Genomic DNA, 18372 nt, shown 5'->3' on the forward strand with positions numbered 1-18372 from the left:
GGACACAAACATGCTCATAAATTACTGATGAGATTATAAATTCAAACTTCTCTGGAGGACAATTCCAATAATTTGTAACACTAGTCTTAAAATGTCCATACGTTTTAACCTAGCTGTAACACTTTTAGATATTTGTCCTAAGGAAATAAACATAAAAGTTTGTGTACAAAATATGTATAGACATGTTTGTGCAGTGTTATAGTAGCGAAAATTTATAAATAAACTTAGTATCCAACAGTTGGACATTGTTAAATAAGTTACATTCTTATTATGAAACACTAACCAATTTAAAAATCATGTTTTCAAAAAATATCTGAAGATATGTTACTGTTTTTTAATCACTGATTGTGTCTGATTCTTTGTCAGTCCGTGGACTGCAGCCCACCATTCTCCTCTGTCCATGGGATTTCTCAAGCAAGAATACCTGGAGTGGGTTGTCATTTCTTTTTCCAGGGGATCTTCCCTACCCATGGATAGAACTCATGTCTTCTGCCTTAGCAGGCAGATTCTTTACCACTGTGCCACCAGGGAAGCCCAAAGATAAGAGAAAGTACTTACAATACAGTGACAGTAAAAATCACAGGATAAAAACAAACTCTGCTCAATACTGTGTAATGGCCTTAATGGGAAAATAATCTAAGAAAGAGTGGACATATGTGTATGTATAACAAATTCACTTCACTGTACTTCTGAAACTAATACATTGTAAGTCAGTTATACTCCAATAAAAATTTTAAAAAAGGATAAAAATAGCATATGGAATATAATGTCAAATTTATTTTACAGTGTTGAACAAACTTCCATTTATAAGATAAATAAGTACAAGGAATATAATGTACAACATGACTATAGTTAACAGCTGTGTAGTGTATTTGAAAATTGTTAAAAGAGTAGATCCTAAGAGTTCTCATCACAAGGGAAAAAAAATTTCTTTTTTGGTATTTATATGAGATGCTGGATGTTAAACTAAACTTATTGTGGTAATCATGCCACAATATATGTAACTCAGGCCATTATGTTGCACACCTTAAACTTATACAGTGTTTTATGTCAGTTATATCTCAGTAAAGTTGAAAAAGTAATGACAATGTATGTAGCATATACTCATATACATATATTATAGCATATATTTCCTTCTTGTACCAGGAAATGTACCAGTATTAAGAATGAATAGCTCTGATATCTGGGATTATGAGTAATTTTTAATAAATTCCTATATTTTTCTAAATTGTCTATAATTATATTACTTATATAATCAAGAAATTTTATTAAAAAAATAAATCATGACAAGTATAGGTCAGAGTCTAAAAAATATAAATCAATAGAGATATTTCGCTTTATCTAAAAAGTGCCTGGATCACTGGCCATAGTTCTCTCTGTAATTTAGGCACCAGTGTGCTAAATCTCCTTCCTTTTTACTGAAAACTCTAAAAACTTTGGGAATGGGTCATCTCTCACTTGTAAATAGTTATATAAGGTTAATTTTCAAGCTTACTGCATTTATCATTACATAGTTCCTATTCTCATCTTTAGAAATGAAAAGCCAGGAACCCACTGTCTTTCCTGGTAAGTGATCCTTTATTTACTCTCTGAGACTAGCTTCAGGGTTAGAAGGAGATGTGACGACTCCTAGAACTAAGGACATTACTGGACATGTAGAGTTTGAGGAATAAGTTAAGCCAAAACAGAGGAACTCTAGTTACTGAGAGCTGCTTATGTTCCATGTAATAATGTATTTAGCACTTTTATAATCATCACTTACTACAAACCTGCAAGGTTTTTCTTTTGCATAAATAAGGAAATAAAGGTCAGGGATTTATTAAGCCTGCCCAGTCAGAGAGCTAATAACTGTAATGACAACAGAACTAAACCAAGCAGAGTCTTAGACCCAGTACTGTTTCATTCAAAAACTGGTGTACTCAGATTGCCTTACGAAGATAAGGTTGGCTAGATCATGAAGTCCTTGAAGTCCAGCATCAGGAGTTTAGGCTTTGTCCAGTCTGAGAATGAAGAGCAATTAGAAGGTGTTTTTATTGTTACTGTTCCCCACCCCCACTCCCCCCTTTTTAAGTCTTGGAGATGGGGGCTGGTATACACAAAAGGGAGCATTAACAATGCAAGATAGTTGATTAAAATTAACCAGTATTCATTTCTGTCTTCAGGTATGAAAAGCCAGGAAGCCACCCAGATACCTGGTAAGACAGCTTTATTTACACTCTTGGTCCAAATATGAGAAAGAAGGCTTTCTCCGGGTATTAAAGAGAATATTGTCATGAGACAACTAGTCATTAATATTTCCTTTACAGCCTCCTTCCTGCCTGTCTTTCTACAGAATTTTAGCTGGAGAAGAGAGTAGGAGAGTGCCTTTCCTCCCTAGTGTGTGTGCATTCTTGGAGCAGGACAGTTAGCTCTGTTGGGGGCAGGCAGAAGGCAGGCTGCTGCAACCTGGATGCATGCAGCCCAGCCTTAGATTCCACAGTTAAAGGTATTTAGTAGAAACTTCCGACTTTATGCAAAAGCTGAGTGTTAGCTTTAGCTATTAATAAAAGCATCTCGGCATCTAGGATCTGCAGGTAACTAAGCATAGTATTCTCCTGGCATAGAGGCAGACTTAGTGAGGCGCCATGACAGAAGGCTTTTCTGAGTCTGGCATAGATTTGCACAGTGAGGGTTCATGTAGCCAGAACTTTGTAAGTAAAAGCCAGAAACTGCAGTGCAGGTGGGCTCTCTGGTGCTTGTATCACTTGAGTTCATGAGACAAGAAGCAGTTTGAAAATTGTACTTATTGGAACAATCTGCAAGTCACTGAAAATTTCTTTCTCATTTAGGAATGAAAATTCCAGAATCTTTTTCACTACCTGGTAAGTAATGTTAGGCATGCTGGAGAGGAGACTGCCAGTCTGGGAAGTATAGATAGAATTGTCACCATTACATATGCAGGGAGGCTAAGTACTTTGCGCAAGATCACATGAGTGGAAGATCTAGGTTCTTATAACCAAATTGTTGTTCACTTGCTAAGTCATGTCCTACTCTTCGTGGCCCTGTGAACTACAGTATGCCAGGCTGCTCTGTCACTATTTCCTGGAGTTTGCTCAAACTCACGGCCATCAGGTTGGTGATGCTGTCACCCCCTCCTCCTCCTGCCCTTAATCTTTCCCAGCATCAGGGTCTTTTCCAGTGAGTTGGCTCTGTATCAGGTGGCCAAAGTATTGGAGCTTCAGCATCAGTCCTTCCAAGTTCCGGGTTGATTTCCTTTTGGATTGACTGGTTTGATTTCCTTGCAGTCCATGGGAGTTTCAAGTGGGTAGCCATTGCCTTCTCCAGGGAATCTTTCTGGCCCAGGGATCGAACCCCAGTCTCCTGCATTGCAGGCAGATTCTTTACTGTCTGAGCCACTAGGAAAGCTGCTATGACCAAGAACCAGTTTCTTAAAATTTATGGCTCCTCAAGTGTTTTTCCAGTATATTTATCATGCATATTTAACCTACCTTTAAGATACAACTATGAAAACAAGTATTTTAAAAAGTGTGAGGCTATTGCTGAATGCAAGGCTTGTGAGGGGCCTTGAGTTTCTATGGCCGGAGAAACTCAACAGTGTGACTCCCGTCAAGTCAAAAGGACCTCAGAACTTATGCTAATAGGGGAGGAAAAAAAATTAAAAGGCCCTCAAACTTAATTTTTATCTCTGAGACAAGGAGAAGACAAGGAGAAGGTTAAAAAAAAAAAAAAAGACATGATCTACTATTTTACCAGAGAGCTATGGACAGTAATAAAACTGCTCTATGCCTAAGAATTGTCATCTTTCAAATGTGGCTAACACACATATGTTGCCTTATGGAGATACCTGTGAGGCCTATGAAAACACAAAATCTCAGGGTGCAAGCCCCTATCCAGTGCTTATAAATACTTCCTTTTGAATTCATAAGGTGTTTTGAAAATAATTTTTGGTAGGTTTTGTTATTATGGAATGATAATCTGTTAAGGAAATAGATTTCTGGCATCTGCTAAATGGCATCCATCCACACAGCACTGAGCTTTGCTTAACATTGCTGCCTTTGGGTACTGCGTGCTGTGGGCAGGAACCAGCCGTTCACAGTTCACTGTGACCAAGAGAGAGAGGTTCCAGCAACACTTTTATATTCACTCAGATTTGAATGATTGAACTTACTTGGCCACAACTTTGGAAGTGAACCTCTAGTGACCTTGATGGCACACTTTGTCTACATCTCTTCAGCTCGCTGGACCCGAGTGTACATAGTACTCTCACTGGCACCGTACTAGGCACACTGGGTTTTGAAAGGCAGTTGCTTAGCAAGGTATGGGGGATGCACATGGTCTGTGTAGACAGACCCAACTTCATGAAGTCTCTCCTCTGCCATTTTCCTCTTGGTAACTTTGTATAAGTTATTTCACTTTTCTGGACCTCTACTTCTGCATCTGTAAAACAAGGAAAGCTTCTGTCTTGCAGAACTAAAGTCCTAATTTAGGATTAAAGTCCTAATGAGATAAAGCCCTGACAAAACAAATGGTGGGTTAAAATAGTAAATGGTAGTTGCCTTTACTATTATCTGAATAATAAATCTTTTTCTCATTTAGGAATAAAAATGTTACAACCGGATGAAAAACCTGGTAAATTCTTTTTAGAAAATTCTTTTATGTATGTAGCGGTGGAGGCACCATGGGGTCTGAGTCCTTTACTGTAATCGCTCACTGAGCTCCATATTAAGGGGTCTGGACACTTGGGCTGTATAGCTTGACATCCAGTCTGCAAGCCACAGGGGAGGGCTGAGGACTCCTTTCAGTGTGAGCAGCGGACTGCTCTTAGGGCTCCCTGGGTCAGGCAGAGACAAAGGCAGTTGACCTGAAGCTGGGACAGTTGACCTGAAGCTGGGACAGTTGACCTCCAGCTGCGCCTGTCTATTCCAGAAGGGGCAGGTTTCTCCAGGTGAGCAGGCTACTGAGGGAATCTGTAGTCACAGGAATGGCAGCATCAAGGAGGGGTGTGTGAGCCCTGCACAGCGTGGGACATGCTTTCTGCACTCCTTACTGCACGCTCCATGTCCTCCAGCAATAAGCCGCTCAGTTTTGCTGGGACTGTTTTGTATGTATTGTGCCCTTTCTTAGACAACTGTTATAGTGCAGGCTTTTTTAAAGGTGATGTCAAAACATTTACACAGAATCTCATATAATCCAATGAGAGAAGTACTGCTACCATTTCAGAGATGAAAACATGGAATATAGGGAAGTTAAGGAACCTGTAAAAGGCTAGAACGAGACAATCAAGACCCAAACTTATCAAGTTTTGTTCATTTTCTGTTGCATGACACTTGTCTACCAGCTGGATGTAGTTACAGAAAATACACCTCTCATCTGGGCTTCTAGAATTGGCATTTGGCTTCAGAGCCATCAAAATATGGAAATATTGCAATATTTTAATTTTAACACACTTGGAGTTGGAATAGCATAGTAATTAAGAGCAGAGGCTTTGAAAGCAGGTATTGCTCCCACTGATTACCAAACATAAAAGTTGTGATTTTATGCAACTTTTGGGGAAATCTGTATTAATATGGATAACTCTACTACCTAGTAGGGCTGTAAGAAGTAAAAGTGTTAATGTACATTAAGTATTTGGTCAATGTGTGACACAGTAAGCATTCAGTAAATGGTAGGTGCTGTAGTTGCACTTGGGAATCTGAGGTTAATATGTAAAAAAGACTTCTCTATAAACAAAATTTTAACTTTTTAAAATGGAAACACACATACATTGTAAAAAAAAATTTCAAAGCATGCAAATAAGTAAACTTAGACCCTCCCCCCAATACCTGTAAGTCCTGACCTTCAGTCCCACACCCAGAGATAACCAAGTTTGCTTAATCATTTAATGAGATTTTTTTCTCTTTGGTGTACAATGCAATTAACTGAACATCTGTTTCTATTTTAGAAGACAAAAGCCAAGATATCAAACAGCCTAGTAAGAAATATTTCTTTTCCTTAGTTGATAATGTCTGTTTCTGCAATATACAAAAACTGAGAAAGTTTTTTTTAAAAAAAGACATCAATCTCGAGTTTAAAGCATCCTAACAGAATATAATGTCACATCCAAATATTTGTATGTGCGAATGGTGGGGGCAACTTGATTTTGTTTCTTAAGCAGTGATTTTCAACTGTATATAGAGACTACTTTTTCAGGCAATGGTTCTCAACTCTATCAACCCAATTCTTTTAGAACAAATATTTTATAAAGGTATTCTGAAATAAAATTCTTAGTTAAGACCCACTTGCACCCATAAAAAAATCAAGTAATGTCCTAATGATATAACAAAATTATAAACATTTCAGTATGTAAATAAATGCCTACATTATTCTACATAATGAAGTAGTCAGATGATTCTATTTAATTACACAAATAAATTTGGATTTAAGAGAAACCTGGAAGGTATTCTATATAAGAAAAATGAAAGTGGAGAAATACTGTGGGCTTATTAGGTAGAAACTAATTAGATACTAAACTAATAATCTAAACTTATTATATAGAAACTAATGTTTATTAAAACTATCCAAATACATTTTGCCTATATGTAAAACAGGTTCTGGATATAAATACATTTTTAATTTATATATATGTCTACCAGTGCATTTGAAATTTATGTGGAAGTGGGTCCGTTTTTCATTGTGCAAGACTGTCCACAGCATGGTACTGGTCTTCTACTTCTATACCCCACTGCTGTGATAATCAAAAAATATCCTGACAAGTTTGCAAACTGCCTCTTAGTAGGCCCTTGAGAACCCCTTGAGAATCACTGCTCTCTAGTAGCAAACTAATGCAGGAGTGCATCCGCCTGTCCATTTTCCCATAACTGCATGTTTATGATTATGGCAAGCAAATACATTTATGATTTGAAGGTTTTATAATATTGCCATGGTTTCACTTATGAAATGTGAATGGTGAGCCCATCTGGGTCTTTCCAGTCAGTCTTCCCTGGTAGTCTAAACCAGAACACAGTCAAAAGTCAGACATCTACATTAAGGGCAGTGTGAATCACACCATCCTGGATGGCTGGACTCTATTGAACCTCTCTCTGCTAGTTCAGATGGAAGGGAAGTGGTTTTCTCCAGAGTAGTGTTTTTTGTTTTTTTTTTTTAACTTTACAATATTGTATTAGTTTTGCCAAATATCGAAATGAATCCGCCACAGGTATACCTGTGTTCCCCATCCTGAACCCTCCTCCCTCCTCCCTCCCCATACCCTCCCTCTGGGTCGTCCCAGTGCACCAGCCCCAAACATCCAGTATCGTGCATCGTTTTATGTATAAAGGGAAGATTTTTTTCTTTTTTTTTTTTAAATCAGCTTGCAGGGCTTAGTGTTTTAAAAAATGCAGCTATATTCCATTGTATACTGGTAGAATATACATATGAAATATACCATTGTACTCAAAATAGATAAGACACAGCATTAAACTTTATCTTTTATATACAGAAAATGAAAATTTTCAATTGCCAAGAAATTCTAGTGAACTTGAACAATGAGAAATTACTTTTGTCTACTTAAATACTAAAAAGGCTGTGGAAACCTGGATAAAACCTAGATCAACACACCTTGATGATACATATGAAAATATAGCCCCCAGCCTGTAATGAACTGTGTTTATTTTAAAGTTGTCCTGGTTCGAAGTACTTGATATATGTTTCAAATCTAACTTGTCTGTTCATATATTCAGGAAATATGCTGTCAGTAGATGAAATGTGATACTCAGAATGACATGTGTCAGTGACTGTGTGTTCTCATTAACAGCTCCAGCTCCAGCAGTTCCAGTTCCAGGTCCCAAAAGCCATCCCTCTGCATCTTCTGGCAAAATGCTCCTTCCCCAGTGTGGGACATTCATCATTTTAATCAGTGTTTCTGCTATAAATCTTGGTCGCTCTGTAGTCTGATACATTCTTTACTTGTACTTTACATTGTACTTGAAATACAACTACAGGCATCCCACAGAAATCATTGAAGGGAATGATGTATTTTTCACTTGTTGGTCAACATTCAGTTGATAAAACGTGAATTTGTTATTCACTTAGCAAATCTGGTAGTAAACCCAGATATCATAGAATTTGTTTTTCACTTATTTCTATATTAATTTTATGATTGTAAAAAAAACTGTATACTTTTAATTCAATAAAAGACCTTTAATTTCAGCAGAATTGCCAGATACTGAAAGGCTGTTGCTAAACCACGAAAAGATGCCAGGATTCTTGGCCTCCGGAGGAGAAGAATTCAATCCGGGGTCAGAGACAAGGCTTGATTGCTCAGAGCTTTTGTGTAATAAAGTTTTATTAAAGTTAAAGGAGATAGAGAAAGCTTCTGACATAGGCATCAGAAGGGGGCAGAAAGAGTACCTGCTTGCTAGTGTTAGCAATGGAGTTATATACTCTCCAGTGAATCAAAAGAATGTCTGGAGGTTGTAAAGACCTCACCAGACCTACTCCCATAATTTACATTTTAAGATAACAGGATTAGCCAGAAGGTTTAATCCAGAGACTGTCCTCAGGCAGGATACATTATTGTTATATAATCCTAAAGAATGTAGAGGGGAAAAAAGTTTGTCCTTTCTTCCTCCTTGAGAATTCCAGACCCCTCTCTCCTTGGGGACCCCTAGGCTTCTTATCAACCTGCCTAGGAAATGACTCTCAATACTAAAATATCAATAATGCTAGTGGTTAACATGAATTTAATTCCTGAATTAAAATTTTAAAGGTGTTTTACTCATCTTTAAAGGATCAGACTTTGACTTCAAATAGTATATTCTTTCAGTCTCTTCATTTTCCTTCTATATAGGAACACTTTGTATTTTTACAAACACAAGAGTTTACTAAGTATTACACATACACAGTCCCTAACTTGAACCTCATATTAACCTAGGAAGGCAGACAGTACTAAATGAGTATGTGGGCTCAGTAAGAAAGGAAAATGAGGGAAGTACAGTAAGGTGCTCTTTTCCCCAAGAAAAAGAGTGGTTGAATGGTAACTGATTTAGGCATGGACTTTGATAAGTGACACTTGTTTGCCAACGTTTCAAAAAGAACTTAGGCCATTTTCAGAGATACAGAAAAACTTCATGAAGTCTAAACTAGGTGTTAAGGGTTCAGTGTGCTTTAATTCTACCATTTACCTCTCTTCATGTTGAGAATTTTGAGTGAACTATCCACAAGAACCATTATGCAGTTCACAGAACGTGTATAAATTGTGCTAGAGAGCACAACTTAGTCCTGAGGCCAAAGTGAGTCTGATTTACATCCAAATCTAAAACTTGGTTATCATTTGCTTGGAGCACAAGTCAGGTACACACCAGGGCTGCTTAGCTATCTAACCAGCTGCATGAACAAGGCCTGTAGCCTGCCTTACACATGTAGTCACCAGCAGAATTGAAACTTAGGAGGCTAACTGGACCTGTCTTTAAAAGGCAGACCCTGAGCCCTGTTTAGGGCTTGTGAAATTAGAAATTAAGAATATAACAGCACAAAAAATTAAAGGCTAGAGAGGTGAGCATGGTTAGCCATCTGTCCAACAGGATGTTGCTCACTGAGGAGCAATTCTCATTTGTTAAATCACTAGTTCTTCCCACAGTAAGAGGGTGTGCAGAGGGGCAAACTCCTTTCACCTTTGGCTACAAGGATGAGAAAGACAGAGGTGTTAGAAGAAACAGCCCACGAGCCTTGTTTGTGGCTCCTACACAACTGTTAGCTAGTCTGCATCTGGACACATTCCTCCAGTGGTATCTCAGAGGGGGCCTCTGGATACACAGCATACCACACTCCTCGCCATCCTCATAGTAACACAGTGGCAGGGTTCACATGCTGTTTATGACACCTCTCATCATAAGCCAAAGCATGACGCAGAAATGCAGAGTGAAAGCATTCCAAGAGGGGCTAACATGATGCAGTGAGATGTACCGTGTGTAGTCAGAGAAATTGCTTAAATTATCTGGTTTTAAAGAATGACTATTGCACATTACCATGTCTAATTTAGATTTTCCAGTGTTTTCAGATGCTAATGATGTATTAGAGAATTCTTATATATGAAGTAATTTCTATTTGCTGTACCCTGGTCAAAATACATCAGTACTGAGGGTGAAGTGAAAGTCTCTTAGTCATGTCCACCTCTTTGCAACCCCATGGACTGTAGTCCTTGGAATTCTCCAGGCCAGAATACTGGAGTGGGTAGCCTTTCCCTTCTCCATGGGACCTTCCCAACCCAGGGATCAAACCCAGGTCTCCCGCATTGCAGGCAGATTCTTTACGAGCTGAGCCACAAGGGAAGCCCTTCACTTTGAGGGTGAAGTCAGACTTAAAACCAGGTTAAAACTGAAATACTTGAGTTGTGATTATGATTTAATACTTGTATGAACATCAATCATCTTTCTCCCAGAACCAAATAAAGCACCAGACAGAATTATATAAAAAGTAATTATAATCAAGAGTTTATTTATGTTTTCATATTTTTTAGAAATAAAGAGGTTTAAAAAACAAAAAATGGTGCAAAAATGATAAAATGTAATTCTTCTGTTATATCCTAATTGCTTACGTGTGTTCTGTAAATTCCAAATAAGTAAAATAATATAAAAATATATATTCAAATCTTTATAGAATGAAAAGAAAACCACATTAATCATTAAATACTCTTGGATTTTCTTTACTCCTCCCACAGATGAATTCACAAATATAAAAACTGACATTTACATTCTGAAGTACAAATCTCCAGCAGCCAAGTAATTATACAGTTTATTTTGTTATGTGCAAAGTAGACATTTCATATTTACTTGCTATGGAAAGCAGAGTACAGGCTCAATGGAGAATAATCATTAAACACTGATTATTTTTAAGAACACTGCTGTTGTAAAAATGTAGAATAGTAAATATTTTTTGGTAATTATGTATTTCTCTTTTAAAGTAATTACAGCTTTTAGATATAAATCTTTAAAAGGCTATCTCTGAAGTGAGGTGACTGTTATTTCAGATTTGATGAATAATAATTTTTCAGTAACCTTCTCAAAAACCAAGTCAGGAGAGAGGATTGTTTTTTCCCCCCTTCCACGTGGTCAGTTTCATTTTTAAAGAAGGCCTGTTGTAACACGAAGATGTATTTCACAAACCTTTAACATAAGTTTGTGAGCTGTCAACTGAAGACACCACCTCTGATGTGGATGGTTTCATTCAATCCATGTTCTACCAACTTGATATCTTCTAAGTCATCTTTTATGATGCTAATCAAGTGGCTAAGGCCTTCCTGTTGTTGTTTCAAATGCTAGAAGGAATCAAAAAAAAATCAATGTATTTCTCTATTAAACTGCAAGCTACTTACAAGAAAAAGGCTTATTTTTCATTATTTTACTAGCAACACAGGACTCAGTTGCTCTCATATGCATATTTTAAAAATTTGCATTGTATCTTTTGCTAACACTTTTAAATACAGTTAAATACTGTGAAAAGCAAAATCAAATATGTAATAAACATAACAGATTTTACAAAAGATGCAGATCTTTACAGATTCCTTTTATCAACCTGTGATAAAAAACCAGTTATATTAAAACAATGCAAGAAGGTACTCAAATATAGATTAACAAAATAATCATTCTGAGAATTCTGAGAATTTCCATGTTTTCAAGTACAAAGTATAAACTGATAACGGTGGTAACTACTATTGCTAACATTTCAGGTGTTTATATTATTCCCAATTTTACTGCATATATACTCATTCTAATATGTTGGAATTGTTCTCATTTAATTATAAATATGAATATAATCAGGTATATGTATAAATTAAAAGATGCTTACTCCTTGGAAGGAAAGTTATGACCAACCTAGATAGCATATTCAAAAGCAGAGACATTACTTTGCCAACAAAGGTTCGTCTAGTCAAGGGTATGGTTTTTCCAGTGGTCATGTATGGATGTGAGAGTTGGGACTATAAAGAAAGCTGAGCACCAAAGAATTGATGCTTTTGAACTGGGGTGTTGGAGAAGACTCTCGAGAGTCCCTTGGACTGCAAGGAGATCCAACCAGTCCATCCTGAAAGAGATCAGTCCTGAGTGTTCATTGGGAAGACTGATGTTGAAGCTGAAACTCCAATACTTTGGCCACCTGATGCAAAGAGCTGACTCATTTGAAAAGACCCTGATGTTGGGAAAGATTGAGGGCAGGAGGAGAAGGGGGCGAGAGAGGATGAGATGGTTGGATAGCATCACTGACTCAATGGACATGAGTTTGGGTAAACTCCGGGAGTTGGTGATGGACAGGGAGGCCTGGCATGCTGCAGTCCATGGGTCACAGAAAATTGGACACGACTGAGCGACTGAACTGATCTGATAACTTTTTGAGAACCCAAGAGCCAAACTAGTTTTTAGTCGCATAAAACAGCAATATTCATTCTAAAGCACAAAATAAAATTAGATAAATAAGGACATTTATAACTACCTAAAATCCTCAGGCCATGCCAATTAGTCCTATCTAATATGTTCCACAAAGTTTGCCATCTTAATATTTTTAGACAGTTGCTGAATGGATGAACAGCTTTCATTAAACCAATCTGTATTTATACTAATGAAAGTAAGCTAGAGTAGTACTTCCTAATGTTTTCATAGAAGTGAGCCTTAGACAAGTGGTCTGAGGTCTTGGCTCCTGTAGCCTCCACCCAGGTCCCCTGAGGGCTGATGGGATCAGTAACCCTCCCTTCAGCAACTACCATTCTACTCTTGGGTACACCATATGAATGGAATCCTACAACTTTTGTCCTTTCAAATAACCGGCTTATTTCACGTAATGTCTTCAAAGTTCATCCATGATGTGTGTGTGTGTATTAACTGCCTGCCTTTTTAAGGCTAATACTCCATTGTATACATATACCATATTTTGTCTACTTATCCATCTGTTGACACCTGGATTGCTTCCACTTTGGCTACTGTGAATGATGCGTCTATGAACATGGGCATGCAAATATCTGAGTCACTACGTTCAATTCTTACAGGTACATTCCCAGAAGTAGGATTGAGGGACTGTACTACAATTCTGTATTTAATATTTTAAGGAAGCATTTTTCACAGTGCCTGTGTATATCATTTTACATTGCCACTAGCAATGCACGACAGTTCCATTTTCTTTATATCCTCTAAACGTGTTATTTTCTGGAGGGTGTTTTGTTTTGGATAATAGCCATCCTTATGGACGTGAATTCACCTTTTAAAAAGTGCACTCCAGTGGAAAACTTACCTGCTTGATTTCTCGTAACAGATCTGCGTCTATGTAATATCTTTCTTCAGATCTGACTGCTCCAAAGTGATTCTGCATCCTGATTTGGGACATCAGTTCATTTAGTCGGCCCTTAAAAATAATACTGAGTTGAATTATAACTGCTCACAACAGCAACCATTTCTAAGAGAATGTTTTAAAAGGATGGATACTACTATAATTAAAGGCATTTCAATTCTCCTTTTGTACTTCGTTTGAAACATTAATACAATCATACAATTAATACATGCCCAGTATATCATGATTAAGAGTCTACTTTAGAAAGCAAGTTTTAATTAAAAAGAACATGTACTTAATAAAGAACATGTACTTGGTCTTTTTGAAGACCAAGTAACATTTCTGAGCCACCTGAAACAAATTCTAGCTTTATGGTCTTACCTTAAACTGAGTAGGGGCATTTAGTTCACCCTGAATTGTATCTAGCTGAACTCGCAACTGCTCTTCATCAGCTTGGATGGCATACCCACTTTTCCTCTGAATTTCCTGTTTGATTAGGACCTACACAAAGAAAGCCCAACAATAACAATAGAATTATCTCTCTTCATTTATGCAGGTAATTTTATTACACATCAACTGTTGAAAGAAATTAGCTAAATACAATAGATAGAATCATAACAGTTCAAGATTTGAATTGTTTGCCCATTCTTATTAGGCAAGTTACATGAATTTTAATGACCACATGATTTTCATGATTAGCCAATAATTAAGCATTCTTATATCGAGGGGGATATATAGTTTCTAGTTTTGACACTCTGAACAATGCTATAATAGTTTTGTGTGTGTATATAATATCTTTATTTACTGGTATAGACTGCCATGAATTCAAGATTGCTGGGTTTAAAGGTAGGTGTGTTCAGTCTTCAGAAGCTGCTAAATTGCTTTCCCAAATATCCTAGCAACTTATGTATTCATAAGACACACATAAGACTACCTTTTTCCACACATTTCTGTCAGCAATAGGTAATGACGTTTAAAGTTTTTCCAGTCTGATGAGTACTAAAGCATCACACGATTTTTCTTTTTTAAAAATCTGCATCCTCTTGATTGTTTTTTCTTTCTTGGCCACTTGGCTTCTGGGATCAGTTCGGTTCTTAGTTCCTTGACCAGGGATTGAACCCAGACTCCCTGCAGTGGAATTGGGGAGCTTTAACCACTGGACCACCAGGGGATTCCACCCCCACCTTGAATGTTGAAGGACCATCTTCCACCAGGTAAGAACTACTCCACATCTGCCCTTCTGTGAATTGCCTTTACACATTTGCCTGTATTTCAGCTGGGGTTTTAGGGGTCAAAATGTAGCACTTCTTTGTAAGATACAAATATTTACAACGAAAATCAGTGCTGTTTCCAAATTCACAATTTTCTTTTTCTAAAATCACTTGACTACTAACAAATGGCTTCTGTTTTCTTTTGCTATACAAAATTTTTGTTAGTCAATTTTGTTTTACAGTTTCTGGTTTTCTGGCTACATGTCTCTTCAATCCCTAGGTTGTTCATGTAGCTTCATAAATTTCTTAAGAGTTAAGTCTTTAATACCCCTTGTTTCTGTATATGGGCTTCCCTGGTGGCTCAGATGGTAAAGAATCTGCCTGCAGTGCGGGAGACCGGGGTTTGATCCCTGGGTTGGGAAGATCCCTTGGAGGACAGTGTGGCAATCCACTCCAGTATTCTTACCTGGAGAATCCCCGAGGACAGAAGAACCTGGAGCTAACTGGTACATGGTGTGATACAGTGGTCAAATTTTCCAGATGGATAGACAATTACTAGCATTATTAACTAAACCCAATGAATTGAAATATCACCTTTTTCATATTAAGATACAATGTGCATCTATTTCTGGATTCTCTATTCTGTTCTGTGGATCTTTATGTCTAATCTTACACCAAGCCCATGTTAATTTGATTACAAGAACTTTAAATAGTTTCTAAAATTTGATAAAGCAAGTCCGCTACACTATTTCTTGTTTGTTTTCCTGAATCTATTCTCAAAAGTTATCCTTACTTATGTACTGAAAGATTTTAATCAGTTTGTTTAAAGCTGTAATTCACTCTTAAAATTTATAAAGTAGATATTTTCTTATCTAAGAATATGGTTTAATCTATCTGTGAAAACTTTAATTCAGATTGTATATTTTCCTCACAAATTTATTCCTAAGTATTTTACAGTTTTTTCATGATAATGAATGGAATACTCTTATTTCCTTTAATAGTATAAAGAAACACTGATTTCTAAAACACTGATTTTAAAACACTTAACACTGATTTAGTATAAAGAAACACTAAAAATCTCATATTTAGCCATCTTACCACATTAATTCTATTATTTATTTCCTTGGGTTTTCTAGATACAGTCATATCATCAGCAAAGAGATAATCTCTTTTCATTGTTTTATACTAGTTTAATTACCCTGCTTATTTACAAAAACTTACATATTTTCCTTCCATGTGTTGCTAGGATAAATTATGTTCATAGATCCTGTTATAGAACCAACCGTCCATTCCTGAAATTAACCTTAGTCAAAGTATATTCCTTTAAGAAAAAAATTACATTCCTTTAGAATTTGATAATAGCTGGATTCTCTTATATTTTACTTAGGTTTTCTGCACTTGTTTTCTTTGGTCAGATTTACTGAGTTATAATCCACACACAACAAAATTCACCCTTTTTAGGAGTACAGTTCTATGTATTTAGATGAACACAGGTTACCCATCACCACAATCAAGATATAGAACATTTCTATCACCCAAAAAGTTCCCTCCTGCTCCTTGTAGTCTCCTCTCCTTTACTGCCGCTCCTAGCAACTACTGATCTATTACATACCTGTCGCTGTGCCTTTTTCATGATATCAGATAAATGGAATTATATATAGCCTTTCAGTCTGGTTTATCTTACTTAGCATAATCTGCACCTCTATTAGAATTATCTGTTTATAAATTTTTATTTGGGGGTACTAAAAGCTGATGTAAAATGCTGCAGCTGCTCTGGAAAAATAATTTGGTTATTGAAAAGGTTGAACACAGAGGTACACATTACCAAGCAATTGCCAACCTTGGTTTATGTATCCCAAGAGAAACAAAAGCATATATCCACATAAACACTTGTACACAAGTGTTAATAGTAACATTCAGAATAGCCAAAAAAGTTTAAACAACCAAAATGTTCATAGATTGATGAAGAGATAAAATCTGTTAATCATACAATGAAATATTTATTCAGCAATAAAAAGGAAGTACTGTTACATGCTACAACAGGAATGAACACTGAAAATATTCTGAGAAAGCCAGTCAAAAAATACCACATATTTTATGATTTCATTTACAAGAAGTGTTCAAAAATAGGCAAATCCATAAAAATGCAAAGTTGTTGCCTACAGCTAGGGGGTTTAGGATGAAATGGGGAGTTGCTACTTATGGGTATGGTGTTTTTTTAAATTTAGAGTGATGACAATGTTGTAAAACTTGATTGTGGTGATGGTTGTACAAAGTTGTGAATATACTAAAAATAAAATAGGTGAATTGTATGGTATATGAATTATATCTTAAACTGTTAAAAAAAACAGCTATATTTTTCTTTTTGTCTGAAATAAAGTAACTTTAGAATTAGCTCATTAATGTTTAGACAAATGAATCTACTTGACCTTTGTGCTTTTTCCGCTGTTGGATCTTTAATAACTTTCCCAATTGCTTCTACGGTGTTTGTCTATTTAAGATGTTTTTTCTGTAGGTCAATTTAAATAATTTCCATTTTGCTAGAAAATCATCTAACATCTAAATTTATTGCCCTGAATTCCACTGTAGTATTTTCTTATTTTCTTGTGTATGTATGTGGTATTATCTCCTTTCTTACTTCTAATTTTTCTTTTCTGTCTTTAGGCTCATGAGATGAGTCTTTTTTTCCTTCTTCAGATTCATATTTAGCCATTTTAATGGTCTTTTTAAAGAAACAGCTCTTCAACTTATTCTGCTATGATTGTTTTCTGCTTCAATCATTCCACATCATCTTTATTTCCCTCTTACTGGTTCCTTTTGGCTTATCTTGATAATATTTTTCCTTGAGTACTAAGTTCTCTATTTTTTGCATCTTGTATCTTTAAAAAATGAAGTTTTTTAAGGCTATAAATTTTCATCCAAATTTCTGCTATATAATGTTTGTTTTCATGATAATTTCAATTTCATGATAAATTTCAAGTTGGTATTCATTCTTTTATTTCCTTGTTAATTTGCAAGTCTTTTGTTGCTTTTCATTCATTAATGGTTATACTCGCTATTTTTATGAAAACTAGATATTAATGATCTGATGCATATTTTTGCTATATCATAAAAGATGATTCATTTTCTCACTGCTTTCCTCCTACCCTCTCAATAAAATGCAAGTTTTAGAATATTTTCACTTTCTTCACCCAATCCTCACCAGAGATCTAACCTCAGAGTTCTAAGTTTTAATGAGAAAGTTTGGTACTTTCAGACTATTATTATTTCCTTTTAGTATTTTTTTTTCTATTGCAAAAATCCATATTTAGCACTTCCATCATGTATATAGTCTTATAAATGTTGAAAAAAAAAATCCAAATCACTACCTGTAAAGTTCTGTGGGAAAGGTCCATAAGTTTCCTCTTGTATTGTGCAATTTTGGCCATGGTTGTAGTTTGATTCTTCTGTAATTCACCAATATCTTCAGATATTATCTGTTTAAAACAATTTTTTAAGGTAAATAAAGTATCACAACTATTAAGTTTACTACACGCAAAAGATGAGCCTGAGATTCATCTCTCAAAATATAAACTCCTTTAAATCTACTTTTGTATTTCTTCCACTTTTGTACATCCAGAAGTTAAAACGTACCATTCAAAAATTTCTTTAGAGCTCCAGGAACTTCAGTGATGAGGCAAAGTGTATAGAATAATAAAACATATTCTTCCGAAGTAACTAAGGAATTTGAATACTATGGAACAGAGCCAACAACCAGGCCATGAAAGTATAAAAGTTAAGATCTATAAAGTGACATGCAGGAGCCTTAAGAGACAATTAAATCTAACTACTTGAAGAAAGTATAGTATACACTATGCTTAGTCGCTCAGTC

The 18372-nt window shown here is 36.1% G+C and overlaps 2 protein-coding genes across 14 annotated transcripts in view; one reads left to right on the forward strand and one right to left on the reverse strand.

The window, feature by feature from the left end:
- ART3 (ADP-ribosyltransferase 3 (inactive)) overlaps positions 1–8193 on the forward strand; it is a 143819-nt gene extending 135626 nt beyond the window's left edge. For 6 of the 13 annotated variants that reach the window (XM_059887392.1, XM_059887384.1, XM_059887388.1 and 3 more), the window contains 4 exons: positions 1515–1566; positions 2163–2195; positions 2829–2861; positions 7793–8193. In XM_059887392.1, coding sequence (XP_059743375.1) covers positions 1515–1566; positions 2163–2195; positions 2829–2861; positions 7793–8000 — 326 coding nt within the window. In that variant the 3' untranslated portion in view covers positions 8001–8193. 13 annotated transcript variants of the gene reach the window in all.
- Positions 8194–10441: 2248 nt separating this feature from the next.
- NUP54 (nucleoporin 54) overlaps positions 10442–18372 on the reverse strand; it is a 32819-nt gene continuing 24888 nt past the window's right edge. Inside the window, exons 9-12 of the mRNA NM_001075285.1 lie at positions 17870–17977; positions 13672–13791; positions 13255–13365; positions 10442–11293 (exon numbers count right to left, since the gene is read on the reverse strand). Coding sequence (NP_001068753.1) covers positions 11165–11293; positions 13255–13365; positions 13672–13791; positions 17870–17977 — 468 coding nt within the window. The 3' untranslated portion in view covers positions 10442–11164. The remainder of the gene's footprint in view (positions 11294–13254; positions 13366–13671; positions 13792–17869; positions 17978–18372) is intronic.

This window comes from Bos taurus, chromosome 6, assembly GCF_002263795.3.
Source record: "Bos taurus isolate L1 Dominette 01449 registration number 42190680 breed Hereford chromosome 6, ARS-UCD2.0, whole genome shotgun sequence".
Taxonomy (NCBI): Eukaryota; Metazoa; Chordata; class Mammalia; order Artiodactyla; family Bovidae; genus Bos; species Bos taurus.